Source organism: Equus caballus, chromosome 28 (genome assembly GCF_041296265.1).
Source record: "Equus caballus isolate H_3958 breed thoroughbred chromosome 28, TB-T2T, whole genome shotgun sequence".
NCBI classification, from domain to species: domain Eukaryota; kingdom Metazoa; phylum Chordata; class Mammalia; order Perissodactyla; family Equidae; genus Equus; species Equus caballus.
The window spans coordinates 42363106-42386092 of NC_091711.1; the positions used below are offsets into that span (position 1 = coordinate 42363106).

Here is a 22987-nt window from a genome sequence, read left to right on the forward strand (position 1 = left end):
AACCACTAATCTGTTCTTTTTGTCCATGTGTTTATCTTCCACATATGAGTGGAATTGTACAGTGTTTGTCTTTATCTGGCTATTTTCGCTTAACATAATACCCTCAAGGTCCATCCATGTTGTTGTGAATGGACAGTTTTGTCTTTTTTGTGGGTGAGTAGTCTTCCGTTGTGTATATACACCACATCTTCTTTATCCAGTCATCAGTTGATGGGCACTTGGGTTGCTTCCACGTCTTGGCTATTGTGACTAATGCTGCAATGAATATAGGTGTGCATAAGTCACTTGGAATTGTTGATTTTGAGGTCTTTGGATAGATACCCAGTAGTGGGATAGCTTGGTCATATGGTATTTCTACTTTTAGTTTTTCGAGAAATCTCCATACCCTTTTCCATAGTGGCTGCACCAGTTTGCATTCCCACCAGCAGTGTACGAGCGTTCCTTTTTCTCCACACCCTCTCCAGCATTTGTTATTTTTTGTCTTGGTGATTATAGCCATTCTAACAGGTGTAAGATGATATCTTAGTGTAGTTTTGATTTGCATTTCCTTGATGATTAGTGATGTTGAACATCTTTTCATGTGCCTACTGGCCATCTGTATATCTTCTTTGGAGAAATGTTTGTTCCTATCCTCTGCCCATTTTTTGGTCAGGTGGTTGTTGAGTTGTGTGAATTTTTTATATATTGTGGAGATTAACCCATTATCAGATATATGATTTGTAAATATTTTCTCCCAATCGGTGGATTGTCTTTTCGTTTTGATCCTGGTTTCCCTTGCCTTGCAGAAGCTCTTTAGTCTGATGAAGTACCACTTGTTCATTTCTAAAATGTTTTTTGACCGTTCTGTGACTTTCATAAAGAGTTACTTAAAAAATTGTTTAAAATAGAAGTCCTTGGAAAAAATTTTAAACAGGTGGCTAAAAGATGAGTCAATGTTTGAGGCCCTTTTTTGTAATTAAAATTTTTATTGAGATAATTGTAGATTCACCTGCAGTTGTAAGAAATAACACATAGAGATTCCATGCACCCTTTACCAAGTTTCCACCAATGGTTTCTTCTTCTAGATCTGTGGTACAATATCACAACCAGGATACTGACATTGATGCAACTCACCAATCTTTAGATTCCCCCAGTTTTACTTGTACTTATTTGTCTATGTGTGTTTAGTTCTATACAGTTTTATCACATGTAGGTTCTTGTATCCACCACCACAGTCAAGATACAGAACAGTTCCATCACCACCAGGAGGACCAATGTCATCCTTTTTTATGATCACACGTGCCTCACCCCACCGCACCCCCTGGCAATGCCTGACAACCACTTGGCATTTCAGAAATGTTATATAAATGGAATCACACAGTATGTAACCTTTGAGATTGGCTTTTGTCACTTACCATAATTCCCTGGAGAGTCCTCCAAGTTGTTGATGTGGTAATAGTTTGTTCTTTTACAGTATTGGTTTGCTTCTGGCATGTTCCACATGTTGAGTGGATCTGTTGTATCTGTTCAGGTTTGTCTGCCTTGATTGTGTGGAAGTGATTATGAACTGGGACCAAAGGTGCCGCCGTACTTACTGACCACAGAGTATCAGGGATAGGTTTTGATGCTGTTGTGGCCAGTTATCCAGACCGTAAAGAAAAGGAGGGTGCTCTTTATATATGGAGACGTTTTCCTGTCGAGATGAACCCTGGCTGTTTATCTCAATTGAGGTTCTTAGAATCTTTTCACTCCAGTCAGCATATTGGTGATTACTGCTTTTAGGCATGAAACTGTCAGTCCTGCTTCTCCTTGGTGTTTGAAGCCTGATGGGTTTGGGCACATGAGTTTAGGAACCATTGGTCATGATTCTGGTTTGTGGAAAAAAGATGGACTAGTTAGAAGATTCTAGTTTGTGGAAAGAAGTTGATCTATTATCTGAGTTATCACAGGCCAGGAATTCACATGTCCAAGGTTCTGATACTTTCAGAACACCAAAGGCACTGCAAGCTGTCTTCAGAATACCCCAAAGTGCTGATAAAGATGGAGGGCAGAGCAAGGACATGGGATCCTGCCCTGAAGGTGTCTAGGTTGTGAGGTGAGATACAGCCGTTTAAAAAGTGAAATGAGAGTTCCAGGAGGGCAGGCAGCACTGCACCTTGTGTGCTGCTGAGTTCTGCTCTCCGGCTGAGTGCTTGGCATCAAGTAGGCACTGAAATAACGAGTGAGTGAATCAATGAATGAGATAGAAGGGAAACTTTTAAGAACTAGGATGCCCTGTTCTTTTGGCGTGAGTGAAGGCTTTTACATAGTAAGCACAGAAAACTCTGAAGGGTGTGTGTCGTGTGTTTGCTGTGCGGAGAGGGGAGGGGAGGGGAAGGGGGAATACTCCCACCAAAAAAGAATAAAGCCTTCATTTCACACCGTGCACTTCCCATCTGAGGGCCCCTGTGCTTACTATTTGCTCTGCCTGGTAGGTCACTCATCTCCCAGGTTACTTTCTTCGTTTAGGTTCCTCATGGCCTCAGAGAGGCCTTCTCTGAGCATCTTGTGTGATGTGGCCCACTGTCTTCCTTGTCCCTTCCCGCCTGGTCGCTCTCCAGCCCCTTTTCCAGCTTTATTTTCTTTGTGGCATGTGTACTGATTTCCTGGCACTGTGTGTTTGTCTCCCGGCTCCGGTGTCAGCTCCCCGAGGGCAGGGGCTGTCTCTTTGACTCACTGTTAGATCCCCAGTGCTTAGATCGGTACCTGGCACATAATAGTAACTCAGGGTGGACTTGTTGAATGATTTAATTAATTGTTTTGAGGCTTTTCTTTTGAACACACGTCTCTTGGAAGAGATAGGAAAGTGTCACTCACTCTGCAGTCGTGCATTTCAGTAACATTTACGTGGAGGACCTGCTGTGTCCCTGATGCTTGTGCTCAGTACATGAGATAAGAAGAGGAGGGTCGACTCCGCTGTGTTCAGAGACTTCATTGGTAGCAAATGCAGACACACTCAGCTCACTTTTCTACAGTGTGAGGGGTGCTCTGAGGGAGGCATGCCAGCCACCTGTGAGGACAGAAGTGGGAGCTCTCGAAATGTTGACACCTGAGGGGAGAGATGAGCCTTTTGATTAGAGGTCAGAACAAGATACTTCAGAAGTGTTGGTCCTTATTCAGTTATCAGAAGATGTGTTCCAGTTAATCTGAACAATGCAGTCCTTCTAAGGAGAGCCCTCGCTTCCTCTGTGACCTCATCTACCACTTTCTACCTCTGCTCTAGCCTCCTTGTCCCTCAGACACGCCAGCCTTGTTCCTTCACGTTTGCTCTTCCCTCTGTCTGGAATGCTCTCTCCCAGGCATCCATAGATCCCTTGCCTCAGTGGGTTTCCACTCTTAGGCCACCTTATCAGAGAGGCCTTTTCTGACCATCATGTGTACGATGGTGGCCTCTTCCATGCCTCTCATTCTCCATCAGCTTACCCGACCCTGTCCTCTTCGGGGCACTTGTTGCCACCAGAAATGTATATTTTCTACACGTACTTTGTTGTATATCTTGTTTGGTTGTTGCCTGTCTCCCCCCTGGAATGTAAGCCCCTGAGAGCCAGGGCTTGGTTTTGTTTCTGCTGTATCCCCAGTGCTTAGAAAAGTGCCTGGCTCCTGTCGGCACCCAGTAAATGTTTGTTAAGGGAATGGATCCGTTCTTGGGCATCCTGGTAGAAGGTAAACACAGAGGAGCCCCCAAACCAGTCTCTGCTTCCTAGAGCCCTGGTCAAAGCAGCCATGCTACAGAGGAGTCATTTCACGTCCTCTGATGCTGCCAGGAACTGATCGTATCTGCCCTGGGACGCCTCAAATGCCAGACGGGAGGCAGGACAGCCGTTGTGGGCTGTGCAGAGGAGGAGGAGTTTCCTATGAGTTGGAGTTATCAGGGAAGTTTCGTTGAAGGAGATAGATGTTGAGCCAGGACTTGACAACAGAGTAAGATGTGATTGGGCAACAAAAAGATGTAAGGTCTTTATGTCAGGTATGCAGAGTGGATGAGGGAAGATGTGGGGGAGTTGGAAGTGTACCGTGAGTGGCCTTGAAGGTCAGCTCTAGGAAGTTGTCCACCTAGACGTTACAGCTCTTATTTCCCCCTGCGTGGTCTCAGACCCTTGGAGGCCTGCGTGTGTGATGCAGCAGGTTTTTAGGAATAGCATTGTTGCTCTTCAGTGTTCTGAACTTGCATGCAGAACAAGAGCCTCGTTCTGCCTCAGCTCAGGCGACTATTGGGTATTTTCCCTTTTATTTAAGTACTGCCTTTCTCAAAACACGTGACTTGTATTTCTTGTAACTAATGGTTATTGTTTTAAAAAAGAAAAGAAAGAAAGAAAAGAAAACTCTGTTGTAATTTCTTCACCTTAGACATTCCTCAGAGCAGTTTTAGCTTTTTACCATTCTAGATTTATTCTAGATTACAGTATTTGCACTTGCATCTGGCTGTGTGTTTAGAGATAGGGGAGATTATAGATGATTTCTGCAGCTTTCAGACTTAGAAGCAGGTGATGGTTAAGTGGGACCCACCTCGTCACCTTGCATTTGTATTTGATTGCTGTATGGGAGGTTCGAGTTTTGAGATATAAACTGATAATGTTCTAAAGTGTGGGCTTAAACATAAGAATTTAGAGCGGTGATTGTCAACCCTAGCTACACGTTAGAACCACCTGTGGGGAACTTTAAAAAAATCCCCCAGAGATTCCTATGTAATTGTTCTGGAGTGCTGCCTGGGTAATGGTTTTGTTGATGTTTGGTTTTTGGATTTTGTTTTGTTTTGTTTTTGGAAACAATCTCAAACTTAGAGAAAAGTTGCAAGTATGATGGAAAAAACAACACGTTTTTTCTGAATCATTTAAGAATAAATTGCTGGTCCTGTGTCCCATCACCTGCCTTCCTTCCTCAATACTTTAGTGTATTTCTAAAAAACAAGAGCATTCTCCTATGTAGCTACAACCATCAAAATTTGAAAAATGAACACTGGTAGATTGCTTAATGTTCAGCCCCTACTCAGAGTGTGATACTTGCCCCTGTAATGGCCTGTAGAGCAAAAGGCTCAATCACACTTTGCATTTGGTTATTGTATCTCTTTAGTCTCCTTCCACTCAGAATAGTTTCTCAGTCTTTCCTTGATGTTCATGACCTTGAAACTTTTGAAGATTGCAAACCAATTATTTTCTGAAATGCGTTTAAATTTGGCATTGTCTGATGTTTCCTCATGATGATATTCAGGTTACACATATTCGAAAGGACTATTGTGGAAGTGATGCTGTGTCCCTCACAGCACCCTATCAGGTAACTCACAATTGCAGTTTGTCCCATTACTGATGCTGTTCACATGGATTACCTGATTAAGGTGGTATCTGCCAGGCTTCTCTGTGTAGTTATTATTTTCTCCTTTATAATTAATAAATATTTTTGTGGGGTGGTGCTTTATAACTATGACTATCCCATTCCTTGTCATTTTCAGTTTTTTCATTTCCTTATTTCTACAATATGGGACTTATGTTTTCCTATTTTATGCAATGGCTTATAATCTCTGTTTATTTTTATGCTTATGTTGTCCCAGGTTTAGTTTGTATGAGCCCCTTCAAACTGGCCTCTGACCATTTGACATGTCCCATCATTTGTTAAGGATTTCCTTGCTTCTTGGCAAACAAATATTCCAGGTTCTTTTTGTACTTCCCGTGTTCTAGCTGCAAAATTAGCTCTTTTTCCCAAGAGTTGTAGTTCTTTTAGTGAAGGATGGTATTTAGAAGTGGCAGTCTGGGTTCAAGGTGTGTGCATAGCTACTTGGATATTGTTTGTTCTAAGCCCGCTCAGTGATAGAGCTAGTGTGTGTGTGTGTGTGTTTGCATATATAGGGAAACATACACACACATACATACAAAGTTACATCTATGTTTATTGTTATGTCTCTATATATTAAAAACCATGAGTCCATGCCAATAACTAATTCTGATCCAACTCCACTGCATTCATTTGTTGTCATCCTTAATATATTTATTTATTGATCAATCCCCCTGTGTGTAACTGACCTCCCACCATCACTACCACCGTAGACACCTTCCCTGCCTGGATGCCCTCTCCCTCCTTCTGGGCTCTGACCCAGCATAGGGATATTTTAAAGCTCCCCAAATGATGCTAACATACAGCTAAGACAGAGCACAACTGAATTGGAAGGAAGATGAACCCCATACTTTTTGATTTATTGTTAAGTGAATGGCAGGTTTTTTTGTTTTTTGTTTTTTTTGGTGTGAGGAATAAATTTTATAATGCATATGAAATGCCCAACAGAGTCCCTAGACACAGGAAATTGCTGAATACATGTCAGCAGTTGTTTTGCATATTACATTGTTTAACTTTTAACCACTCTCCACCTTACTGCCCAAAGCACAGCCCTCACTCATCTGAGATGAAATGACAGGTTTTTAAAGCCAGATTTGGTCTGGGAAAATAAATTCTTCCTAAAGAAGTGAAATTAGAGAGAAGACTCATTTCTACCAATATACCCAGTAAAAGATCAGAGTGAAAGCACAGGCTGTCTCCTGGAAAGCTTTGAAAAATATTTGTTTTGGAAATAAGTCTGCTTGTAGTGAACATGAATTTCAGTCCCTTTCCCTGAATTACCTGTTTATAGGAAAAAATACTTGAAAAGGTTAGTTATTTTTTAAGAATGTCTCATTAAAGACTTACTGCTCTTTTTTGCATTGCATTTTTAAAATACACTTTTAATTTTGGAATAGATTTAGAAAAAATTGCAATTTAATACTTTTTAAAGCATTGACTGTTTAAAGAGGAGCTATTCCGATTGTGTTTGCTCTTTTCTGTAGTCAGTTGCACTTTAAAATATGGAAACCAAGTTAAAGTAACTGGGCCATGAGGAACCCCATCTTCTCCTTCCACTGGCAGCTAGAGGAAGCAAGAGGCTCTAGGAGCCAAATATAACGGGATCTGTGGCCAGCCTACCTTAGATGGTCAGCATCCATCTTGCCAGTTTTTGTAAATCCATTTTCTTAAAGTAGCGCACTGCTGCAAATGGATTTTCACCAAGAGCTTCACACTTAGCGTGATGTACACGTAATCTGACTCCAAAGAAATCCAACATTAGACCTAGGAAATTTCAATAAAATCTCTTCCTTGATTATATTTTTGAAGTTTTCGTGAAGTTACCTTTTGAGTGAGAATTGTGCACGTTAGGCTTTTATATGTTTATAACCCGAGTTACGGAGGAGAAAGGCCAATATTCGTGAATTTGGACAGAGCCACAGAAAACTTGACATGTAGGTAAAACACTTATTTTTTTGTTTAGTTCTTGTTTTCTGCAAATAAAGCATTAATTACCTCTTCATGAGGGCGCGCCTCAGCGTTGGTCCTCAGTTCCTCTTGTGCAGGTTGAGTGATTTCCACTCCCCAAACTTGAATCCTTCAGGAACCATCTTTGTGATTTTTGCCACATCTGCATTATTTACTTAACATTTTTCTTTAATTTGTCTGACTTTTGACTTCACCTTGTTCTAGATGATGTCTGTGAAACCATGGATTTGATGTGTTGGGTCACCTACAATCACAAGTACTGTAGGCGTACCTGTTCCATACTCTGGGGAACTGGGAACTAGATCTCTGGCTCTCCTTCCAGCTCGGAAATTCAATAAGTGTGGCGTCTGAGGTTTTCTGCTTTGAACTCTGAAGTCACACCAGTGGTTGCTTATGCATTTTTACCAGTTGATACATTGAGTGGAAGTTGGCAGCTTTCTCTATGTATATTACATTAGAATATTAGAATATATATTAGAATATATTATTTAATATATTAGCATAAATATTACATTTTAAAGTTACTTTTCAAATGTGGGGTGTAAATTGTTTAATTTGCTAACATTCAGCACATTTCTCCAACTGGAAAGTTTATTACGTATCGTTTTTATTCTAATCGAGGGGAGCAAAATTTGATCGTCTTAGTGCAGGTGCGCAGGAGGATGTCACTGTGAATTCACCCGATAGGGAATACATAGATTTATAGGACACAGTCCTGCCTTAAAAACACAAGTAGAAAACACATAAAACATATAATATTAATAATGTAGAAGAAAAATATGGAATATAGAACATGGTTTTGTGTTCACCATTCTGAAACTGTCATGGGAAAACACCTAAATTATGATAAATACATGAGTACCATAATTGAATTAATATATTCTGCATTATTTGTGAGGAATATTGCCAGAAGCTAGCTGGATGTTGTCATATATTCAAATCAGGTTCTTTGTTAAGTGAAAAAACAGTAATCTTGCGTGTGTGTGTGTCTTCTTTTAGGAAAACATTATAAAAGCTCACTTTAATGGACTTCTTTGAAACCAAACTTAATGTCATGTTTTGCAAAAAAGGTGACAAACCACAATACAGGGATAACTAAATGTGGTGAGTTTTATGCATCCTCTTAGTTTAAGTAAAATACTGTGTTCACTCAGCCACAGAGATGAAATGTTTCCTTGCACACCATCTACAAGCATTTAATTTGCTACACAAATAGACCGTGAATATAGATGTCTAACCTTCTGGTATGACATTACTTTAACAGAGAGAAGGAGCAAGAAAGGGAAGAACAGTTAATGGAAGACAAGAAAAGGAAGAAAGAGGATAAAAAGAAAAAAGAAGCCACTCAGAAGGTAGGTTTCATCAGTTAAGTCCGTCTTTACATCCACCAAGCATCCAGAACAAGTAACTGCCTTGGCTTGGATACCTGACGTCGTCGTAATAATGCTACGTGAGACGTTAGTTTACTTAAAAGTTTTAAGATTTGAAAGTGGGAGAAAGAAAGTTAAAGAGCTGCATCTGTTCCTTTAACAAAGACATTAAATAAAATGTTGCAGCTGATGTTATGAAAACAACAGTAAACAATGTTGAGAAAGGCAAAGGAGTTACAGATGCTTAAACTCTTGTCCTATTTCTTTATTTGTATCTTAATCAGTCTCCGTTTTCTTAAGCAAACTTATAGAATAACTTTTCAAAGCTTGCCGGAGTTTGTGTCCTCCTTTTGGTCCACCTCCAGCATTATTTCTATGAGTCTGCCTTTTGATAACTCCATAAAGAAACTTCCCTCAAAGAGGTTCCGTGGGCCTGCTTAGTGCTTTGGGGGAGATAGCGTTACATGGCTTTGAGGAAGTTGCTTAGGGAAAAAGAGATGCCAAAAAAGAAGACATAGGGCCGAGAGCTGTCAGATGTTAGTTGAAGTGGTTAGTTTCTCCAGAGCAGAGAGTGGTTAGACCTCCTTCCCTGCCCCCTTGGCTGCAGAGCATGCCCCTCGGCCTTGGCCACTGTCTGGTCTCATTTCCCCCCCTCGCCACTCTTTTAGCATCACCTGACTTGGGCTCTGGCTTGGCAGGCTTGCTTTGGTGCCTTTTTTGGAGACAAAGTGGTTTGCCTCCAGTTCTTACAACCACTACCTGAAGCACTTGGGAAGCAGGCCTCTCTGTGGGTCAGGTTTGAGGGTCCTTGCTAAGGTGCCAGGTCATTGAAGCTAAGTTTAGGGAGATGGAAACTATTACAAGGTTCAGAGGGAACTCTAGATTTAGAACAGGCTTGAGGCAATCGAACACAAGCCAGTGTAAGGTATAAGGGACCCCGCAGATTTTCCTAGCGTTGGTGACTGTAGCGTTTCCCATAATTTAGTTTTCTGAATTATTGAAATAGATCATTATGAATGCCAGCATAAAAAAGCAGTACTGGAAATATTTTCTGAATTGGATTGTATATGAACCTGCCACGTTAAACATATGAAATCTAATTTGTCTTTTCTTCATGACTTAATTAAAAGGAATATTCATTGTGGTTTGGTGCTGTAATAGACTGCTGTGCTCTTTAAGATTTCGTCTGCTGTTAATCGTGTTTCTGTTTCTATTAATAGTGGTGTGCTCACCGTCACATCTTCATGCTATCAGGGTACCTGCTTCTCATGTGTTTCCTCTAATCTGAGCTTGTTAGAATTGTCTAAAATGATAGTAAGAGTCAGAGTAAAGTTGTCAGATAATGACCCTGAGGCTTTTTTTTAACTTTCTTTTGGCTATGCAGCCACATTCCATGTCATTGAGGTTGCAATATGCAGGTCCACTAGCTTTATAATGTGTTAGGGACATTACTTCTGTGTACTGCACGTGCTGACCCTCCAGCTGGAGTGATGGGAGAGTGAACCTCTGAAGACTTTTCTTTCCTTTAGAACATTCACATTTCATCAACTAAATTGGTACAAAAATTGATTTTGCAGTCTGAGGGTATGGATGGTTAATAGTCTGGGGAACTTGAGCAAAAGCTGGGAACAAGATGCCAAATAGAGTGATTTTTTTTTTAAGGCAATGTACGCTCCATCTTTGTTCTTCGCATAGATAACAATGATTTCTTAACCTGAAAATATCAGTATCTCGAAGTGATTAGTAAAATATGAAAATACACATTTGTAAATTTTCATCGTGGACCCCACTAAGAGAAAAAGGATTTAAAATAAAAGATGGTGTGGGTTTATTCAAAAGTGAATTGAGATTCTTTATGCAGAGAAAGTCATTTATACAGCTGGACAGTCTCCCCTGTATGCTTGCATCTGCATTAAGAACTGGTCAAGAAGTTATGGCAAAGAGGAAAATCACCGTAAAAAACTTTTCAAATGATTAATTATGAACAGTAAAAATGCAGTCATTTTTGTTCAGAAATGTTCTAGATCGGCTGACAGGATCTAGGGTGACACGTGGCCTTTGATATTGTTTTATCATACTGAACCATTGTGTAATTTCAGAATTAAATTCTGATTTAGCAGTTTTAAGGAGAGAGCACAAAGTACCATGTGATTGTCTTAGTGGTTTCCAACCTTATTGTAGAGACAGCGCCCCAACTAGGAGGCATAAAATGTGCTATGATGCAAAGAATTGTAGGGAACATGCCAGAGGTTCTATTATGCGGTCATTCATTCAGTCAGTCGGTCAGCAAACATTTGTGGTGTCTCTTCTTAGTGCTTCCACATCTTTCTCACTGCTTACCCCATTGCCTTATAATCAGTCATGTCTTCGTGTCTGTCTTCCCCATTAGGCTGATTCTAAGTTTCTTGAGGTTTTATTCATATTTATATTTCCAGTAACCAGGGCAGTGCCTGGTGCGTAAGAGTCACTGAAAAAATGTTTGTTTAATAAGTGAATGGTCAAGAATCAATGCTGACAATGTGATTTTCTTGAAGAATTGACTTTTATTTAAAGCTAAATTAAATTATTTCCACACAGAAATTAAACATGAGCTTCTTCCATTGTGTTCAGTGGTTGTGGCGTTTGCTCTTCCTAGAGCCATTACTGAGTAAACCGTTCGATTTCCATTCGTGAGAGAGATGTCAAAGAAGGATTTCATTCACATTCATTAGGCTGATGCTGCTAAAGGGTCGTTGTTTGGTATTGGCAGAGCACATGCTTTGATCATCCAGCTTTTCACTGTCCAGGGGACAGCTCTCAACAGAACCCACATTATAAGACACATTTGACATTATTTGGGTTTGTTGCTTCTGGGGAAGGCATTGGCTTCCTCTATAAATGATCTTCAAAATGGCATTCTCAGAAATATTTACAGTGGTATAAACCTCAAATTGCCTTAAGGAGTTGGTATATGACTACAAATCAGGTCCTTCTTGGATAAGTGGGGTTATAGAAAAATTATGCAGTAGAATTGACCTCTGTAACAATTAGTACTGGAAAATAGATTCATTTGAAGACACTGTCTACCACAAATTCAATACAGTAGAAGGAGCTTGTCTTAAATACAAGAATGTAAGAAATACTCCAGGAGGACATCCAAGCAGATTGTTCAACTCAGAGTCAGCGTCTGACAGTGGTGTGCTGGAATCCATTGTGAAGTGGGCTGGTTAGCTATGGGACATACCCTCCAAAGATTTGCATGTTTTCATGAACACCCATAGCAGTAATTTAGTCTGAGTACCAGCCACAAATAATCAAACCTCTTCTTTTCTGTATGAGTATTTTTGTTACAAAAGTCAGAGAACCAATATACAAATGCTTTGGGAGATTAACAGTTGGCAGAAAGGGGTCAAAATCACTCGTGATCTCAATAATGTAATATTTACCCCTACTGGAATTCTGGCACATTTCCTTTGGGATGTTTTTCTCATGTACGACCTTTTGTCGTTTTGTTTTACTATTATAGGGCATGTATAAGTAGGTGCCCTCCTTTATTTCCCCTCTTAATAGCAGAAAAAGTTTTCCATGTGGCTCCTAATCATAATTTCCAAACTCTCTAAAAGCCCGTTATTGTATTCAGCATATCCAACCTTTTAGGTTAATTACTTTCATAGATGTATTAGTTACTATATAAAGAAGTACTTTTAACAAAGCAGTCTATTTGTTCAAACTTTACATATTTCAACCTTATTTCTCTATTTCATGTTATATAAACTTTGATAATGCTAGCAAACAATTATTGAGCATTGGCATAGGATATCTGATTTAATCCTTACAACAACCCTTTGCGGGGAGATACTATTATTATCTTCATTCAACAGATAAATACAAAACTGAGATCACAGAGCCAGGAAGTGGCACAGCTTGGTTGTGAATCCTGCTTTCCTACCATGACCTCTAGTGCTTCTGATGATGGACGTCAAGTGTTTGAGTCCATACTCATAGGGGAATCTTTTTGTCTCTATGGCTAATGTAATTTCTGGGCCACATTCATTTACTTTTCTCTAGTCATAGCAGTCAAAATGGAAAACAGCATTCCCAGTACAGGGACCTCATCATTTAATGAGAGTGGAATGCTTTTTGTCTTAATTTTTAGTAATAGTCATGTAAGTTACAGCTGGACATATGGCCATTTTCTTTAGAAGCTTGTCTGAACTGACTCCCAGCTACTTTCTCTGGATTTTAACTATGCCTGTGTATCTAACAGTTTGAATCACTTGAGTTATCAGAATTAAAGTAGTCTTAGAATACTGAATTTAAAAGCAAATCTCATTTACTTATGTCTGTTAATTTATTTTGTAGGTCACGGAACAAAAAACCAAAGGTAAGATTTTTCTTTTTCCTTTTTAGATTTATATTCTTTTGTGTGTGGATTTTCCACTCTTGCTAACTCAGCCTCCAATTCGCCTGATAAGTGAGAGTGGGTGTAGAGTAGTTAAGGCTGGTTGTCTGCAGTCACTGAGAGCAGTAATGATGAGTTAAAAGTACTTACAGTAGTGTTTCTAGTTGGCCTTAATTTTTAGTAGGCAAGGAGATTAGACAAAGTAATACTTTGTTTTGAAATTATTGGAGGCGTGATTTTGAACTGAACCTTTTCAAAACTTTTCTTTGATGAAAACAAAACACTAGCCCCTAATTTACAGATGGGAACTGCAGAGGATTGTTCAACACCCTGATCCATGACATTCATTGAGTCTGAAAATAAGTGTTTTATCTAGGATTCTCACACTGTCTTCTGAGCTGGAGCCTGGAATAGGCTTTTTAAACAGATAATTTTAACTTTCTTAAAAAGTAGTAATGTATTATAAACAGAAGCAGGTGTCCTTCAGGTCATTCTTTTTTTTTTTTTTTTAATTGAGTTATTGATAGGTTACAATCTTGTGAAATTTCAATTGTACATTAATGTTTGTCAGTCATGTTGTAGGTGCACCACTTCACCCTTTGTGCCCACCCCCCACCCCACCTTTCCCCTGGTATCCACTAAACTGTTCTTGGTCCATAATTTTAAATTCCTCATATGAGTGGAGTCATACACAGATTATCTTTCTCTCGCTGGCTTATTTCACTTAACATAATTCTCATGGTCCATCCATGTTATTGCAAATGGAATGATTTTGTTCTGTTTTGCAGCTGAGTAGTATTCCATTGTATATATGTACCACATCTTCTTTATCCATTCGTCTGTTGCTGGACACTTTGGTTGCTTCCACGTCTTGGCTATTGTAAACAGTGCTGCAGTAAACATTGGGGTGCACAAGACTTTTGGGATTGCTGACTTCAAGCTCTTTGGATAAATACCCAGTAGTGGGATGGCTGGATCGTATGGTAGTTCTATTTTTAATTTTTTGAGGAATCTCCATATTGTTTTCCATAGTGGCTGCACCAGTTTGCATTCCCACCAGCAGTGTATGAGGGTTCCTTTTTCTCCGCAACCTCTCCAACATTTGTTGCTATTAGTTTTAGATATTTCTGTCATTCTAATGGGTGTAAGGTGATATCTTAGTGTAGTTTTGATTTGCATTTCCCTGATGATCAGCGATGATGAGCATCTTTTCATGTGCCTATTGGCCATCAGTATATCTTCTTTGGAGAAATGTCTGTTCATGTCTCCAGGCCATTTTTTGATTGGGTTGTTTGATGTTTTGTGGTTGAGTTGCGAGAGTTCTTTATATATTATGGATATTAAGCCTTTGTCAGATATATGACTTGCAAATATTTTTTCCCAGTTAGTGGGTTGTTTTTTTGTTTCAATCCTGTTTTCATTTGCCTTGAAGAAGCTCTTTAATCTGATGAAGTCCCATTTGTTTATTCTTTCTATTGTTTCCCTTCTCTGAGAAGGCATGGTGTCCAAAAAGATCCTTTTAATACTGATGTCAAAGAGTGTGCTGCCTACGTTTTCTTCCAGAAGCCTTATGGTTTCAGGTCTTTAATCCATTTTGAGTTTATTTTGGTGAATGGTGAAAAAGAGTGGTCAATTTTCATTCTTTTACATGTGGCTTTCCAGTTTTCCCAGCACCATTTGTTGAAAAGACTTTCTTTTCTCCATTGTATGCCCTCAGTTCCTGTGTCAAAGACAAGCTGTCCGTATATGTGTGGTTTTATTTCTGAGCTTTCAATTCTGTTCCATTGATCTGTGCACCTGTTTTTGTACCAGTACCATGCTGTTTTGATTACTGTAGCTTTGTAGTATGTTTTGAAGTCAGGGATTGTGATGCCTCCCATTTTGTTCTTTTTTCTCAGGATTGCTTTAGAAATTCGGGGTCTTTTGTTGCCCCATATGAATTTTAGGATTCTTTGTTCTAATTCTGTAAAGAATGTCATTGGGATTCTGATTGGGATTGCGTTGAATCTGTAGATTGCTTTAGGTAGAATGGACATTTTAACTATGTTTATTCTTCCAATCCATGTACATGGAATGTCTTTCCATCTCCTTATGTCGTCATCCAATTCTCTCAGAAAGGCCTTGTAATTTTCATTATATAGGTCCTTCACTTCCTTAGTTAAATTTACCCCAAGGTATTTTATTCTTTTTGTTGCGATTGTGAATGGTATTGTATTCTTGAGTTCTTTTTCTGTTGGTTCATTACTGGAGTATAGAAATGCTACTGATTTATGCAAATTGATTTTATACCCTGCAACTTTGCTGTAGTTGTTGATTACTTCTAACAGTTTTCCAATGGATTCTTTGGGGTTTTCTATATATAAGATCATGTCGTCTGCAAACAGCGAGAGTTTCACTTCTTCCCTCCCTATTTGGATTCCTTTTATTCCTTTTTCTTGCCTGATTGCTCTGGCCAGGAACTCCAGTACTATGTTAAATAAGAGTGGTGATAGAGGGCATCCTTGTCTTGTTCCTGTTTTCAGGGGGATGGGGTTCAGTTTTTGCCCATTGAGTATGATGTTGGCTATGGGTTTGTCGTATATGGCCTTTATTATGTTGAGGTAGTTTCCTTCTATGCCCATTTTGTTCAGAGTTTTTATCATAAATGGCTGTTGGATCTTGTGAAATGCCTTCTCTGCATCTATTGAGATGATCATGTGGTTTTTATTCCTCAGTTTGTTGATGTGGTGTATCACGTTGATTGATTTGCGGATGTTGAACCATCCCTGTGTCCCTGGTATGAATCCCACCCTTCAGGTCATTCTTAAACTAATGGTCTATGTGTTTCCAGTTCTTTGTGTTTTGTTAATTTCGATTATGTGGTCTTGTCTGGTGATGGTCACACTTTCCATCAGTTCCCCTTAAGAACGGGAGGCTTAACTCCCTGAGACCAGTGTTCTAGCTCTTGTCCTTACTCACTTAAATATGTGGTTCTCAGCTAGTATCTGCACTGGAATCATTTGCTTAGACTTGTCAAAATACACAAGCTCAGGCCTCCTCCCAAAGCTTCATGGTCCCAGGCCACAGCCCTAGTGGATGTATTTTGAGAAGCTCTGCAAGGTGACCCCAATATGTGTCTCAGGTTGAGAACCACTGCCGTGGATGGAGGGAATCAGATGTGACTGTGATATCTTGGGGAGAGATTAGGGTGATGGGAGGCCCTCTAATGATTGATTTCCTCATGGTTTTGTTTGGTTTTGTTGGGCCACGAGGCCAAAGCGTGTCACACAGTGATGGAAGAATAATAAAGACAGTGCTAGTTTCTTAGGAAACTTAGTTCTGGAAAACAGATTCTCGGATGACCAGATATTACTGTAATATATTTCTAGTCAAAAGGCATTTCAAAGGGGAATGTAGTCTGGGACTTTGTAGTGATTTGTAACATAAACTGAGAGAAACTATTATTAGTTAGAATTATCTTAATTAGTTAGAGAGAAGAGTGTTCTCCCCTTGTACTTTCAGCCAGTTCTCAACCTAGAGGTAGGTTTAGTTTGGAAGTCCTTGTAAATTACTTGTTTGAGATATAAATTATACTTTACATAGAAATAGAGTTATTGATACTGGTACATATTTTCTAAACCAGCATACTGTCTAGGAAAGGATTTTGGCATATAAGTATATTTATAGGACTTGATGATTTATGGGGACAACAGATAGAAGACTGGCATTTTCCTGGAAAATCCAGGCTCTGTGGTTGCTGGAACAGGGTGGCTGGGTTCCTAGGCCCGGCCACAACTCTAATGCTCCTGAAGCCAAATGCTATAGAAACAAGCTGCTCTGTTTGGTAAGTGGTGTTTCTATTGGAAAACTGAAAATCCATTAGGCATTCTTTCTCAGATTTTTCTTTCTTTCTTTTTTTTTTTGGTACCAGGTCTGTTCTCAGAAACATATTCCTCTTTCCTCTGCCAAAGTCTTAAAAAGCGAACTTTCTTTTTTTACTTAGTACCGAATTTTCCCTCTGTTTCGGGTCTCTCTCATACCTACCACAAAACAGAACACAGCCTTCTAGTTTCTGTGCTCCCCCACCACACACCGTCCCACCCCATCAAAAATTAAACTAAAATAATCCTAGAGTGAACTGAGAGCCTATTTTGGGTCTCCTGAGGGATTTAATTGTTAGAACCAGGTGGTAGACAGGTAGTAAAAATAAAAATTATCCCTGGGGTATGTTAGACCATAAGTAGAAGGAGGCCCTGATTTTTTTACTTTTTTCCTTTTTATGGAGGAAGATTAGCCCTGAACTAACGTCTGCCTCCAATCCTCCTCTTTTTGCTGAGGAAGACTGGCCCTCAGCTAACATCTGTGCCCGTCTTCCTCTACTGTGTATGTGGGACGCCTGCTACAGCATGGCTTTACAAGCAGTCTGTAGGTCCACACCTGGGACCCGAACCGGTGAACCCTGGGCCACCAAAGCAAAATGTGCAAACTTAACTGCTGCACCACTGGGCTGGCCCTCTTTCTACTTTTTCAATCCCATTTTGCAACCACATCTTCGTCTTTGTTCCCAAGAACCTGCTTGAGCATTCTCTCATTTTTTTTCTCCCCAAGTTCCCCCAGTACATAGTTGTATACATATTTTTTTAGTTATGGGTCCTTCTAGTTGTGGCATGTTGGATGCCACCTCAACATGGCCTAATGAGCGGTCCCATGACCGCACCCAGGATCCGAATCCAGGGCTGCCAAAGTGGAGCACGCGGACTTAACCACTTGGCCACAGGGCCGGCCCCTGCTTGAGCGTTCTAAATCCCATTCTTGTCTTCCCTCAGCTGATGTATCTGGGACCTATTCCTCTTCCCAAAGGTGCCTTCCTCAGGCAGTCTCCCCTTGACTCTGAATCTACCCATCTTTCTCCAACAGACCCTATAAGAAAAAAGAAAGACTATATTCGTACCAGGTCTCTGGTTGTACGGAGGACTGAAGCAAGCTTTGTCCATATTTCAGAAAAAAAGTGGATTCATTATATGTTCTTCCTTTATCATCTGTCATTAAAAAAAAAAGGGAGAGGCGGAGTTCTGGATAGAGTAGGACAGGGATTTCAAGTGGAGGTTATATGAAACCATGGACTAGAGCTAGGCCTGCTGCCTGGGTCACAAATACTAAAAAGCACTTAAAGTAGAAGCTCATTTCCCCCTTCGCTGGATGTTAGAATTGAAAGAGTTTGTGGGATTGGTGTAATAGACCAGATTTAATAGGGATGAAGGATAAGGTTAGGATAAAACAGTAGACTGCGTAAGGGAGGAATTTGAACATAGCAATTTAGCCTTGTTAAAAAGATGTTATGGTCACGGTTGGCTTGATGGGAGTTATCAGTAAGAGATCACTGAGTCATGAAAACTAACATGACCTTAGGCTGCCTTAGTAGAAATACACTATCTAGGAGGGATTTGTGGTTCCGGTAATGGGCACCGTACTGTGGAAGGGAACAGAGATACACCTCTGTGGACCATGTGGAATTTGAGCCAGATGGGTCAAGGAATTTGAACCTGTGTCACCTCTGGGAGGGTAAACACTGGGAGATGTTTGCCCCCAGGGAAGACTCAGGGGAAGCTCAGGAAACTATCTTCAAAGATCTGAAGGGCTCTGGGGCCCGACACTTAGCAGAGCAGTTCCTTGGTAAATGTCTCTCGGATGTTTTGTTCTGTGAGATTTCATCGGATCCCAAAAGTATGGATGGTGAGTCAAAGCAACAAGGAAAAGCTTCCAGCTCAATATAGGTTAAATATTTTAAATGTTGTTGTCCAAAGCAGTAATTCATAACCTTTAGCCCACTGGGACTCAGCTGAGGGACAGCACCTTCCCATTAGCATACCTGGGGTGCTGGACCCTTGCCGTACATTGGCCACCACTCTGTCTTTTGACCTATTCCAGAAGGCATATTACAGTGAGTGCATGGTGGTGCTTGTGATAACCTTGAGTCTACTCTAATTTATTAATATTTGAGGTGGGCTTTTTTCCCCCAAGTAAATAATTTACAAACTAAGCTATGTGCAGTATCCCTCACACCTTGTATAGACACCTGTGTGTTCTAGCACTGTGGTGGGAGTCATTTGTTCAGAGATGGAACTAGCTACCTTTAGAGAGCAAACAAAGGTGAGGTGTTATAAGACATGTGGCTCAAATAGGTAGGCACAGAATTGTCCAGATGGGAGGTAGTATGGACTTGAACCTGGTTAGGAGCAGTGGTGGTAGAGAGGAATGAATCAGGTAGAGAGATGCTTTGGTTCGATAGAACTTAATATTGATTGGATAATAGTGTTGGGGTGGGGGGTGGCATAGGGCGAAGCCTAAGACTCCTTCCAGGTTTCTGACTTGAGCAGCTGGCTGGGTGATGACTCCATTCCTTGAGCCAGGAGATAAGGGGGTGAGGGGAGCAAGGGAACAAGTTTGAAGATGAGGGGAAGGGTGAAAGAAATCTGAGTTGGAGATAGTGATTTGGGAAACATTTACACATAAGTGATAGTTAAAGCCTGAGCATGGGAGAGTTTGTTCTCAAGTAACTTAAATGCGGGAAGGGTGCAGTCTCCACCTTGATGTTCAGATTTTTAAAAAGACACAACTCATGACCAAATTCAGCTGCCATTTTGCGACTCTGATTAAGGGAATAGTCCAAAGCAGGGGTTGCCAACTATGACCCTCCAGCCAAGTCTGACTGTTTTTGTACTGCCTGTGAGCTAAGAATGTTTTTTACATTTTTAAATGGTTGGAAAAAAAACAAAAGAACAATATTTTATGACAATGAAAATGATATGAAACTCATATTTCCAGTGTCATAAATAAAGTTTTGTTGGAACACAGCCACACTCATTCGTTTATATATTATCTATAGCCGCTTTTGCCCTACAAGTGCGCAGTTGTCATTACAACAACTGTATGGCCAGCAAAGCCTAAAATATTTACTATCTGGCCCTTTACAGAAAAAGTTTCCTGACCTCTGATCAAGAGTATGAGAAGACCACAGAGAAAGAAAGAAAGGCAGAGGTGAAGAGTTAGCTGGAGTGGGTCTCAGCAGGTCTCACAAAAACAGAGGGGAAGCGAATGGCCAGTAGTGTTAGAAGTTGCAGAAAAGTCCAAGAAGAAAAGGTCCAATGAGTGCCCGTTAGACTGGCAATGACGACCACTAGTGATTTAATGAGGAAAGGAGTTGCCAGGGAGATGTTTATGGCAAAAGCCAGTGTGCGTTGAGTTTGAGGAGTGAGTGGAAGGTAAAGAAACGGAGACAGTGCTTAGAGGTTACTGAAATTGTTCAGTGCACATCAGCCATTCTGTGTGTCATCAGTCTTTGAGATTTTTTGCATTGCATTGTAACTGATTATTATTCACCAAGAAATTTTCAGTCTGGTGGCGTAGCGGTTAAGTTCGCACGTTCTGCTTCGGCAGCCCGGGGTTTGCTGCTTCGGATCCCGGGTGTGGACGGACGTGGCACCACTTGGCAACCCATGCTATCGTAGGCGTCCCATGTATAAAGTAGAGGAAGATGGGCACGGATCATAGCTCAGGGCCAGTCTTCCTCAGCAAAAAGAGGAGGATTGGCAACGGATGTTAGCTCAGGGCTAATCTTCCTCAGCAAAAAGAGGAGGATTGGCAGTAGTTAGCTCAGGGCTAATCTTCCTCCAAAAAAAATGAAAGAAAGAAATTTTCAGTCTAAAATAGTCTTTTCTAGGGCTTATTTATATTTTAACTACTACGTTTAAAATATTTCTAGATTTTTTTTTAAATGTTTGGTACCATCAAGGTATTTAAAGAAAACACTTTGTATTGGTCCTGCCTGTTTCAGAATTTTCTTAAAGAATATTTTTACCTGAAAAAGTAGCGTCTTGAAGTTTTTCAGAAATAGAGGCAATTAGAAGTTCAAACAATAAGATAAGAATGGTATAAGATAACGGCAACAGGGAAGGGGAAAAGATTCCATCATTAGAGGAAAAAATGGTTTTTGGAAGTAAATGAATGGAAATTAGAAAAGAGGATACCCAGCATTTTTCACATTATCTTTTTTCCCTTTGATACAAAGATCATGTTTAAGGCCACAGACCTTTTCTATGGAAAATAAGAAACTATACCCTTATTTTGAGCAGCTCATCTTTAGAAATATTTGCACTATAACCTACAAATCGTTATGGTTCAGGAGAGAAAAGAGGGGGCCTGAAAAGTAATTCATACTTAATCCTAGTTTCCTTCTCCTCTGTTACCGTCTAACATTCTAGAACATGGCATGGTGCACACACTGATTCTGATGCTTTAATTGGACCTTGGAAGCAGGTTGGATTGGGCCTCCTGTCTAACAGCTGTATTGCTCTCCTGTTAGTGTCTAGAGTTGTGATTGGCTTTTAAATGCCTAAAATTTTTGAATTCACAGAAAGGTGTAATCAAAAATAGAATGAGGATTCATTCAAGTCCTGAAACACAGTTCGTTCCCAGCATGTACTGCAGGCTTTTTCTGACCTTATCCTGGAGTTTTGAATGACCAGTCTCCCAGGCTAGAGCACCGTATTGGAGGGAGAGTGGTCAAGAGGTGGTCCCATTTTATAATAACCGTTATTATTTCTGGTCCATTCTGTCTCTGATGTGCGGTTGGGAAAATGCCCTGAGGAGCTTTAGCTGGGAATCTTGCGCAGTATATGATACCCACCAGATTTCTTTGGTTGTGCTGTGCATGTCATAAAGTTAGTCAAAGTGGTGTTCAGACCTCAGTCCTATAGGCTGTCCAAACCGTGTGTTATTCTAGTTTAGGGAAATGAGTCAAGACATGTAACAGACCTGGTTGACTTAAAGCGAAGATTCTAGCCCTTTTATACAAGGACAGCTTCGCTTCTCAGAAGCATAGCTTCTTCCATCCTGAAAGCTAGTTGGGAAAAATCCTCCCAGCCTTTGCCAGTTACTTGTTTATTCTCATAATAAGAGGAAAAGAAATTGGGAATGCCATATGGTGCAGAATCTTCCAGGCATAGATAGAAAATGAATCATTAAATAATTCATCTTTATTCATTTATTTATCAGTTATTTATCTATCAGCTGTTATAGGTCATGCAGAGGGTACTATATAAATATTAGATAATGACCAGTTAGTTTTCTTAAGCCACACATTTATTCTGCTCATCGGATTATGGATCCTCTCACCTCCTTTCCTTCCTGGAAGGCCCAGGGGTTGCCTTGAAGTTACTTCAGGCTTCTACTGTTTTCTCCTCTTACTAGCGGTACTTACCAATGTCCAGTGGGTATGCATTGGGCCCCCTGATTTCTGATGATGTCTCTCTCTCCTCATAAAGGAGCCAATTCAAAGACTTGCTGGCCCAGCATCATTTCAGCAGTCAGAGCAGTACTGCCACCAGCACTGGCCCTAACGTTACTCTAGATGTCAGGGATTTTGGCTTCAGAATCATTTGAATTCTCAGGTGCAATGATTATTTCTGTAAGACTGCCAGCCTCTATTCGCCAGCTAGATTTTCTTGGAAAGAGTGGCAGTCTTTTGGTAGGATGAAGCAAGGGAGGCGCAGATCCAGAACATTGTCTGTAGGGTTGAGCAGAAAGCCGAAGGGTCCTGCAGAGTGTAACTTCACAGTTGTCCCGTACGTTCCCATACTTCCTGTTTGCCATTTTAAAAAGTAAGGTAAAATATTAAATTATTTAAAGTAAATAGAAAAAGTAGCTACATTTTGAAATTTTTGTTTTAATAAAGAGTTGGAAAGAAACACAAGGTACACTTAAAAAAACTTTTTTTTTGACAGAAGCGAAAAGGTTTATAACTTTTTAATATTTACAGAGTGCTAAGCAAGAGTCTTTGAGTTCAGGTGGCTGTAGAAACCAACAAGTTGATTTCGTGGTTCTCCAGGCCTGGGGTTCCCTGTAGGAGTCTACTCTGTGTCATGCTCTAAGAAAAAAAGATGAAAAT

At 40.2% G+C, this 22987-nt stretch overlaps 1 protein-coding gene across 7 annotated transcripts in view; it reads left to right on the forward strand.

The window, feature by feature from the left end:
- TNRC6B (trinucleotide repeat containing adaptor 6B) overlaps nt 1-22987 on the forward strand; it is a 237441-nt gene that overhangs the window by 162572 nt on the left and 51882 nt on the right. For all 7 annotated transcript variants that reach the window (XM_070253655.1, XM_023631472.2, XM_070253657.1 and 4 more), the window contains 2 exons: nt 8576-8663; nt 13023-13044. In XM_070253655.1, coding sequence (XP_070109756.1) covers nt 8576-8663; nt 13023-13044 — 110 coding nt within the window. The remainder of the gene's footprint in view (nt 1-8575; nt 8664-13022; nt 13045-22987) is intronic.